The sequence below is a fragment of the Tiliqua scincoides genome, chromosome 5, assembly GCF_035046505.1.
Source record: "Tiliqua scincoides isolate rTilSci1 chromosome 5, rTilSci1.hap2, whole genome shotgun sequence".
Lineage (NCBI taxonomy): Eukaryota > Metazoa > Chordata > Lepidosauria > Squamata > Scincidae > Tiliqua > Tiliqua scincoides.
The window spans coordinates 117,476,680-117,487,252 of NC_089825.1; the positions used below are offsets into that span (position 1 = coordinate 117,476,680).

The following is a 10,573-nucleotide window of genomic DNA, read 5'->3' on the forward strand; positions in this document are numbered from 1 at the left end:
CTCTTTGCCACAGGAAGTAGTGATGGCGTCTTGCCTGGATGCCTCGAAGAAGGGATTGGACACATTTCTGGAGGAAAAGTTCATTACGGCTTACAAGTCATAGTAGATATGTGCAAGCTCTTGGTTTTAGAGGCAGGCTGCCTCTGATTGCCAGATGCAGTGGAGGGCACCAGGACGCACACAGGTTGTGTCTGTTGTCTTGTGTGCTCCCTGGGGCATTTGGTGGGCCACCATGAGATACAGGTGAGATACAACTGGACTAGATGGGCCTTTGGCCTGAACCAGCAGGGCTCTTCTTATGTTCTTAACAAAGTGCTTATTTCTGCCCATCATCAGCTGAATGATGTCACTTCTTGCTTAATGATGTCACTTCTGGCCCTTGGAAAGTGCCAGGAACGTGGCACAGTGGTGACAAAATTGTGCTCTCTATCTGCCTGCCCAAATGCTCACACCATAGAGAGGGGACACAGTGGTCTTGTTGTGTTCTGTTGCAACCTCTAAGTGCACATGATGTTTAGGCAGAAAAAGCTGATGTGGCCAATATAACAAATACCCGAGAAACATTTCAGCACATAACCCTAGGCCCTCTTCAGCACACCATGCCACTGAGCTAAAACCTGTCCCCAAGCTCTCTAACCTTGCAAGACCATGCTTACCAAGTTTTTGAAGGAAGGAAAGGTTATCTGAAAATCAGTGAGAGTTTGTTTCATTTGTAATGATGTGCCTAGCCAATTATTGAAGGAAGTTCTGGATTGAACCTGCGTGAAAGCGGCAGACTGTTCTGTGAATTTAACAGGTACACTATTACATATGTATGTATTGGGGCACACACATATTTACGTGTTGTGCAACATCTTTCTCTGTGAACAGCGGTGCAGTTCAGCGCTTGCCAGTTCATGAGGCTAGCTGATGTGGGTTGTATCCGTGGCACATTTTGAGAGCTCCAAGGAGAGCAGATACAGGATAACTTGGACCCTGAATAAGCTGCTGCCACTTCCCCCACTGGCTGCAAGTGTAAACTGCAGTGATCTGCCTTCTCAAGCAAGAAGACTGTTCCTCTGTTTGACTTGCTACCTGCATGCTGCTGGAAAACCAGGAAGTCCCTCTCTTTGTTTCATTTTTAGCACAGAGGGGGTGAACCTGCAAAGGCAGGTGGGTGGCACTTTGGGGGGGCGCCATCTCTTGGATAGTGTAACGGTTAAGGAATGGGGTTTCTGAACCCAGAATCCACTAAAGGATTTCTAGGAAAACCTGGTTCTTCCATCCTCTGAGACTTCTCTGTAAGATAGGAATAGAATATAACTTTCAGTGCAGGGTTGTTGAAAGAATTGCTGAACAGATGGTGGTGTTTTGAATACTTAAAAAAGTTGCGTAAAGTTTATTATTATTTTCTTTCCTCGTTAGCTCATTTATGGCCCTGCTCCAATGATGAAGATTAAAACACCAGGAATTCCCTTCTACCAGATGTTCCCCAAGGAAGCCCTTCAATGTGCAGGGATTCTCTCCCTACTTCTTCATTTCAGCTGGACTTGGATTGGGCTCCTGACTATGGAAAATGATGATGGAGAGAGATTTGTGCAGATGGTGGTTCCACTGTTTTCCCAGAGAGGCATCTGTTTCGCCTTCATAGAACGAATCTCTGAAATGACTGACAGGATGCAAAGTTGGGCAAAAATAGATGATATAATCACGGGCACTAAAGCCAATGTGGTGGTTGTCTATGGAGAATCTGATGTGATGACATTTCTGAGATGGTTGCCATATCTGTCAGAACAGGAACACATGACAAGTACAGGAGAAAGTAAAGTTTTCATAATGAATGCCCAGATAGAGTTTGTATTGAATCCCTTTCAAAGGATTTGGGATGCACAAATATTACATGGTGCGATATCCTTCACAATTCACACCAATGACCCACCAGGATTCCGCCAGTTTCTTGAGAGCAGAAACCCATCCAGCACCAATGGAGATGGCTTTATCAGAAGTTTCTGGCAAGATGCGTTCGACTGTGTCTTCCCAAATCCAGACCTGGTTACAGTGAATGAAGGTATTTGCACAGGGCAGGAGAAGCTGGAGAGTCTTCCGGGACCTTTCTTTGAAATGGGCATGCTTGGACACAGCTACAGTGTCTACAATGCTGTCCATGCTGTGGCCCGTGCTTTACATGCCATGTCCTTGTCTATTCTCCCACATACAGCCCTTGTTGAAGAAAGGGGACTGAAATGCCAGAATCAGCAGTTGTGGCAGGTAATGGAATCAGCCTCCTCATGTAGCAAAGCAGTGTGCATTGGGTGTTAAAGCAAGCCGTATCTGTAAACAAACCACCTCCCCACATCCTTCCTTTGTCCAGTTCCCCATGTTGTTTCTGAGCACTTTCAGGTTGAAATGCAGAATGGACAGATTCAAACATCTTTGCTTTTTCCTCCTCATATAATTAGCAATCACTATCCAGTGTGTTAGAAATTTCCCTTTGCGCCATAGAATAGGCTGCATCTCAAGCCCTTTAAGTATTCATTCCTATGGAAAAAAGTGATGTAAGTAGTAGCAGTCTAGAACCGTTTTATTTTTCATGGACAGCGGTGCTATCCTTAAAAGGGGGGCTGAAAGCAGTGTTATAACGGTGTTATGTGTTTTTATTCCAAATTAATGTTTTAATCCATTTTAAAGCATTTTTATCTACTGTAATCACTGTTGTATAGGTGGCATATATGTTTTTATGCCTGTGGCTGTCAGCAGGCATAGCCACAGGAATAAAGCTGGCATAACACTCACACAAACACCCCTGAAGACTGGATGACCAGATGCTCACTTTTTCCAGGACATGTCCTCCTTTTAAGCCTCGTGTCCTTAACTTAAATGTCCTCCTTTTTCCTATGAGTGACACCTAAAGGCAGCGCATAGCCTCTTAAATTAATCAATTATATGTAATATAGTTTTAAATTTAATAATAAGTGTTGCATTGCTATGGAAACAAACTGGTTTTAAAGAGCGGGGGGGGGAACACCAACATAACAAGGAACCATTAAGCATTTGTTTACTCATAAGTAAACGCAAACGCATAGCTCAGTTTTACTTTTCTTAGCTTTCAATACACTTATCAGCTTGGAGGGAGGGACTTCCTTCTCGCATGTTTTTGGTTCATCAGATTGGGACCATTCTGGTGTCCTTGCATTCCTCTCGGCCTGTCCTTCCCAATGGACTAAGGCACGGTCACCTACTCATGAGTTAACATGAATAAACATGTCACTCAGTTTCACTTTCCATAGGGCTCCATGCATTTTTCTTGGCGGCAGTGGTGTAGCTAAGGGGGTGCAGGGGGTAGCCATCACACCAGACAACAAGCTTTAGGGGAGCAACAAGCTGAGCTTTGACCACTGAGTAGTGGCCAAAATTGTGAAAATATACAAATAATACCATCATGTTATATATCACTGGAAAGGCAGTGCAATGCAGAATGCAGTGAATCCAACCACATCAGAATATCTGTATGCTATCAAACGTTATGGTCAATTAACCAGAAAATGAAAACACAACTGCCTTAGGGAACAAAAAGTGGATTTCTTTAACTCAAAACGGAACTGTTCTGAGAGCCAATGAGATGTTATGATACTGCATGGGACCAATACGGTGTTAATATGGAGGAGGCTGGTTTCCCCCCAATTTGCACTTTTGAAAAAGCCTGGGTGTAATGTTACTTCTGGTTGTGACATCATTTCCGGGGTCTCATTTTGAGCTCTTTACTGGGCTACACATTCATTAGCTACTCCACTGCTTGGCGGCTTCTGAGCATTCTCAGAAGTGAAAGCAACAGAGCTGTGAGCAAGTCAGGGGCTTAGCCCATAGTTGTCCAGTCCACAGGCGTACACATTTGATCTCTGCTGTGTATATGCAACATTGGGCAGAAATGGCGGGCAGCCCATTCCTGAGCTGCCCGGCGCTCCCGAACCTGGCGGCTCCACGGAGGGCTGCCACAAGATCCTGCGCCACCTGCGCTACCACGGGAGGCTCCTTGGGAAAAGGGGATGTTCATCCCCTTCCCCCAAGTAAGGGAAGCAGCCCCGCAATGAGGCTACTCACTTTAGCGGCAACCAAAAGGTCACCTCTAAAGTAAAGGTGCTCGTGAAGAGTGAGCAGCCCTGCACGAGCACCTTGGATCCTGCCGAGCTCAGCTCCGCAGATCCGCCTCTCCCACGCCCCCGACACACCACCCCGACACCCCCGGCCATGCTCCCCCCTCCTCGGAACGCCTCCCCCACGCCCCCGGCCACGCCACTGCCTCCCGTTCCACAGCGCAGCAGTCCGGGGGACCACGGAGCTGGGGAACTTGGCAACCGCTGGGCACAAGCCCAGCGCCGGTTGGCGCTGGGCTAGTTCCGGTGGGAACCCAGCGGTAAACCACGCAAACATGCCGTAAGGACCATGCCACGGATCTCAGGATTGGGATCTGAGTCACACAGTCAGAAGTACTTGGGAGAATTCACAGACGCTCTGCAGCCACTTTCATAGGTACATATCAATGTTAGTTCATTAATTGAGCAGGATATTGCATTTTGTTGTTTGATAAGCCCAACTTTTGTTTTGGCGGTGGTATTTCATTTTTACCAATTTAGACTGTCCCTAGATATAAGTAAAAGAAGTACATAAATGATCATCTCCAAGTGCAGTCTTTCTATACCCTTGACTTTCCATTTTCTATCTAGTTTCTGAGAATCGTCTCATTTAACAACAGTGCAGGAGACAAAGTTTCTTTTGACCAAAATGGGGTATTAATTGCGGGATTTGATATCAACTGGATTCTTTCCTCCATTCAATCCTTTCATAGAGATAAAGTTGGGAGTGTGGATCCCCAGGCTCCTCCAGACCAGGCTTTCACCATCAATGAGGATGTCCTCACATGGCACAGATGGTTTAATCAGGTAGGAGGGTGTTGTTGGTAAGTCCAGGAAGACTTCCTGTGCTGAGTGAGAAATAAGTTTCAACCATGACAAGCAAAGTTTTTTTTTTTTTTCCTATGAATAGGAGCCTCTATAAATACTATGATGGAGACATTTTATACATTGATGAAACAGTTGATGCTCCAGGTTCTCCTTCATTGCTTGCTGTACACTTGCATGCATTTCATTCAGAAATGGTTAAACGGATTGAATTTATTATTTAACAGACAGCCCAATCCTAACCTAATCCTGGAACCAAGGTCTGCACAGAGGTATCAAACCGGGTGACTGTATTCCTGAGAAACGTATCTAGCAAATTGGGAGATTGCTGGGGTTAGCTCCATTCAGTGTCTGATTGAATTATCTATTATTATCTCAAATTGTTGTCTAAGCAGTTGGCATATGACATCAAAAGGAAAGATGGTTGCTGTTCTCGTAGAGTTCAAGAAATAGACAATAGACTTCCGCTGGGAAGGTGCTATGCTGGGCAGAAGGACATTTGCTCTCCCCTGCTAAATGTAAGACACTCACCACATTTTCTGCGGTTAGTTAGCAGGTCACCATTTAGCTGGTAGAAAGCTGATGAAGAAATAATGTAAAGTCTTGAGTAAATGCTTGTTACCATGGTTTACTGTCAATGACTATGGGACTGAGAGCCCGATACAGGGATATTCCCAATATAGGACATGTTCTCCTATCCCTGTTGTTATGCGATTAGGTCATTGAGTGAACATTCAGTCCAATCTATTGACTTTGTTGTGTTAACAGACATTCCCTGCCAGACCCTAGCTGGCTGAACAGGCTACTGGAGATAGATCACCTCTTCTTTGCGTCAAGAGCCTCTCTGTTGTGTAAACAGACACTCTACTGCAGGCTATGGGAGACACGATTCTCTCACTAAGAGCATCTTTATTGTCCTTTGACCACCATCATATATGCAGTCCGTCGTTAAGCGAACAGTTGTTAAGCGGCACATGCCTGTACTACATTTTACAGTTGGAAGTTGCCAAAAACAGTCATAAAGCATGCTCCAGTAGTCTTCCAAGTAGCATGCTGCTGGAGCACTAGTGGGAAGCTATCCAGAGCACGTAAGCCAAGGATGGGTTGGGGGAAGGCAAAATGGGAGCAGGATAAGGAAAGAACAGGAGATGGGGAGCTATGGGAGGGGTGGATCCAGTGGCAATGGCATGCGTCGGGTCCTTTCTCATCTGGAAGGAGCCTCAAGGCCCCCTTTCTCAACTCGGACTTGTGCGAGCGCCAGTTCCAGGAGACCCACTGTAGAGTGGGAGGTATATGGAGAGGAGAAAGGGAATCTACCTTCGCTGCTGAATACAATATGCCCATTATTTGCAACTGCTGATCAAGTGGGGGAGGGGGGTTTGTAAGATAGGGTTTGGCTGACAATGTAGGTTATAACGCAGTGCTCGCAACCACTTAAACCATCTTCTGCTACATTTCACAGGATCTGCTCAGAATAGATCCTTTAATATGAACAGCAGAATGTTACCTGTCAGAGGATAAAGAACTATGGCATGTTGCTGAGTTTCATGGCATGTTGGTGTAATCAAGACCATACCTTTTCCTTTGCAGACATGAATGACTGTTATGGATGCACGGATGAAAACTATCCAAACCAAAAAAGAAATGAATGTATTCCAAAGATTGTGACCTTTTTGTCCTACAAAGACCCTCTAGGGATCGGTTTGGCCTTTGCTCTCCTTGACCACAGCTCTGGTGCTAAGAACATTTAGGAAACATCACAACACTCCCATCGTCAAAGCCAACAACCGCAGCCTCACCTACACCCTCCTCATCTCCCTCCTGCTCTGCTTCCTCTGCGTGTTGCTCTTCATCGGACGGCCCATGACAGTGACGTGTCTCCTCCGACAAACTGCTTTTGGCATCATCTTCTCGGTGGCTGTTTCTTGCGTGCTGGCAAAGACCATCACGGTGGTTCTGGCTTTCATGGCCACCAAGCCAGGAAGCAGGATGAGGAAGTGGATGGGAACCACACTGGCCACCTCCATTGTTGTTTCCTGCTCCCTCATTCAAACAGGCATTTGTATTGTGTGGCTGGCAACGTCTCCTCCTTTCCCAGACACTGACAAGCATTCAGTGCTGGAGGAAATTGTATTGGAATGTAACGAGGGATCTGTGACTATGTTTTACTGTGTCCTGGGCTATATGGGCTTCTTGGCTGTTGTCAGTTTCTCTGTGGCATTTCTTGCCAGGAAACTACCCGATAGCTTCAATGAAGCCAAATTCATCACCTTCAGCATGTTGGTCTTTTGCAGTGTTTGGCTTTCCTTTATTCCTACCTACCTGAGCACGAAGAGGAAAAACATGATTGCTGTGGAGATCTTCTCTATCTTGTCCTCTAGTGCTGGGCTGCTGGGCTGCATCTTTTTCCCCAAATGTCACATCATTGTGCTGAGGTCTGAGCTGAACAACAAGGAACAACTGACAAGAAGAAAAGACTGACAGCCCAGTCCTGTCTGAACCCCTGAAAAGCGACTGTCAGTGATGGAAAAAATCTGGTGTTCATTGATTGACACACTTCAAAAGAGTCAAAACTCTTATTTTATTTTAGAATTTTAGAAGGTTTTTTCTTACAATGGTAGATCAATCACAAACCAATTTACAGGATCCTGGATAGATATCCTCTTTGCCTGCTACTCTAGTCTCGTTCTTCCCAAAGACCACATCCCATCAGTAACCATAAGTAATCAGTAACTTGACATAAACAAGTTCAGGAAAAGCCTCTTCTCCCCAAGTACTATGTCATTTGAACCTCATTTACTGTTCATTACCTTGGTTATGAAAGATCTTGGTGAACCCTACAACTTTGTAATTCCCCAAAAGGGGTTTCCAACTATTGTTCTCATCAGTCATTGTGACACTGTAACTCCTACCTGGCACAGAAGAACACAGTCATCCTTCTGGCTCTAATTTCTGTTCTTTTCCTAAACCTAGAAAAGAGAATTAACCATTTAGGTTCTCACCTTAAAAGATCAGTCAATGGCTGACCTTCCATGTAGCATGTATGACTACATACATATTGGTACTGGGCACAGTGCTCCCTACTCTCCATGTAGCATAAACGTGCTTTATGGCATGTTTATAGTACCTAGCGCACGGGCTAGGGCTCAGTGCCAGCACTAGGTAAGCATAGAATTGGCCCTTAGACCGACAGGATAGAATGCTATTGGTCAGAAGAGAAAAGAATTATGGTATTTTGTTGAGTTTCATGGTATGGTACAATCAAGACCACATCTTTTCCTTTTTAGACATGAATGACTGTTATGAATGCACAGATGACAGATCCCCCCGCCCCTTAGAGGGGCAAAGGCAGAGCTTCTCGAGCTGGGGCATTGCGACCAATTTGAGAACCTCTGCATTTATATATTAGTTTTCAAGTGTTGCAGTAACATAAAGTTTGTGAACCCCTTCTGCAAAGTGTCTCTGAAAAGCTATGGAAAACGCACGGCTCAATCCTACGCCAGCCTTTGCCAGCAGGATGGGTACGCACACTGTTGCAAATGTGCAATAAGGAACACTGCAGCTGTGTGGAGGAGCTTTGGATGAGCTAACTAGAGATGGACCCCTCTGTATTGTTGGAAGTATTAAGGTGACTGTAGCAGCTGTCTGTCCTTTCAGCTGCTACAATTACCATTGCTTTGCATGGCTTGTGGAAGCAAGAAGAGATGGTGATGCTTCCCCAAACTAATCTGCTACCCCCCAGATAAACTTTGTAGGCCACTTCTCTATGTGCTCCTTCCCTCCAGGAAAGAAATGTGGCTCCCTTGCACTACTTCCCTCAATGATTAACAGCCCAGCCCTAGCCCACACCAGCCCAAAGCGTGTAACACTAAAAATATCTTTAGTTTACCTCCTTCTAAGCTGCCCGATTATGAATGGGACTCCTCAGATCTAGGCCAACTTTTTAGCTTCTGTTAATCTGAGGAGCCTCAGGGGTTGGGTGGGAAAGAAGGCTTAGGATCTCAACAGGTGCTGCTGCTGCTGAGATCCACACCCTTCAGCCCATCAGCTGCCTCCTGCCAGGGCCACTCCTGGCCCTCTCCACCCATGATTCTCCACCAAACCTTCTCACTTGCTCCAGCTGGGCATCTGGGAGCATGTAGGGGCTCCTGCTATTTGCATTGGCAGTCCAAAAGCGCAGGACACTGCCAGACCCGGTCTTACAACAACAGATTGGAGATCCTCCACCCTAAGCCCAGGTGGATGGGGCATGTCCCCTCCAGCTTGGGTGTATGGCAGGGGTTGCTCCAGAGCCCTCTTTCTGTTTATGAGATTCCACTACACACAGTTGTTCACCTGGTCTTGGCAAATTTGCCTCATGGTCCCTGAGACACAGAAGAAGAGCAGTAGCCATAGTCTTCAGTTCAGGCTTGCCAAAGTCCCACCAACTCCCTGCTGTGTGTAGTCACACTGACGGCACACTCAGTGTGGCTTTCATTTTCCTTCCCTGCAACCAAAAACCCACACTTCCAGAACCCCAGGTTCCCCCTGGAAACCAAGCTAGTGTCCCTGTCTTCTCCCCCCTCTTGTTCTGCCCTTTGCTCCTTCTCAGGAATTCCTTTCTCTTCCCTTGTCCTCATTTTGCCTCCTAACAACACCTGACGCAGTCATGAGTTCAGTCAGGAGTGAATGAGAAAAAATAGATTTCCTCTGTCTACTTGAGTGAGTAGGTTCAGCTTGGCCCTATTTTTTTACATTTAAGGAGAAAAAATTGCTTAAGTCACTACACTAAAACATTTTTGTTGCACCTTTCCCGTACTTCTCCCTAATTCTTTTCCTGCATAGCTGTGCCATTAGCAGCTACGTTGATCCATGCATACCCCCTAGTGTGTACATGTTATGGGGGTTGAAAAAGCACTGCCTGTAACACAGACCTTTCAGCCAAGATGTTTCATCCCCCTCGACTTTTACCCCACAAACCATTATTTTAACAGCCCAATCCTATTATGGCAATTGTAAAAGGTGCACTGGTAGTGCTCGAAGCTGCCAGAACATGGGTGGGGAGGCTGGAATGGCCCCATGTGTGGCACCAAGTAGAAGAAGGCCCACAGAGTCACATAAGTCAGCAGGAGAGGCAGAACGGGCAGGGGGAGGGAGGAACATGGTGGAACGGGGGAGGGTGGGGGCGTGATGGAAGCAGGAAAGGGTGGCACCTCGCATCAAATCCTATCCCCTCCAATAACAGTCAGCATGCCCCTTTTGTGACCTCAGACTTACGCCAGCTAAAGAGCTGGCACATATCCAAGGAGATCCATGGGAGACCATGGCATGATGGAGTAGAATAAGGAAAAGTTTTTCTTACTTCCCTTTCCCATCATACCATGGCATCACCCCCCTCCGGATACATAGCAAGCCTCCTTGACCTTGCTGCATCATATGGGGGGACTAGGATTGGTCTGCTACACTGGTGCACCTGGGGGTGTCAAGGGGGTCAAATGCCCCCGGCTTCCACATCTGCAGGGGCAGTGGCACCTTCCTCAACTCTCCACCTACCCTGCCCCCATCTGAAGGCCTTCGGAGGGCCGGGGAGGCCACATGCACCATCCCTGCTCCTCTGAAGACCTTCTAAGGCCTCCAGAAGGCCTTTCAACCTCAGTTCC

At 46.4% G+C, this 10,573-nt stretch overlaps 1 protein-coding gene across 1 annotated transcript; it reads left to right on the forward strand.

The window, feature by feature from the left end:
* The first annotated feature begins 4,224 nt into the window (after positions 1-4,224).
* On the forward strand, positions 4,225-7,415 carry LOC136653413 (vomeronasal type-2 receptor 26-like). The gene is made up of 2 exons (XM_066630314.1): positions 4,225-4,366; positions 6,664-7,415. The coding sequence occupies exons 1-2, from the start codon at positions 4,225-4,227 to the stop codon at positions 7,413-7,415; spliced, it is 894 nt and encodes a 297-aa protein (XP_066486411.1).
* Positions 7,416-10,573: the final 3,158 nt, after the last annotated feature.

What these genes read in the sequence shown, in the direction of transcription:
- LOC136653413 (XM_066630314.1), top strand. Translation starts at nt 4,225, where the DNA reads ATGCTCCCCCCTCCTCGGAACGCCTCCCCCACGCCCCCGGCCACGCCA. An exon ending in CCAGCGCCGGTTGGCGCTGG is followed by an intron (nt 4,367 to 6,663) that starts GCTAGTTCCGGT and finishes CCTTGACCACAG; the next exon opens with CTCTGGTGCTAAGAACATTT.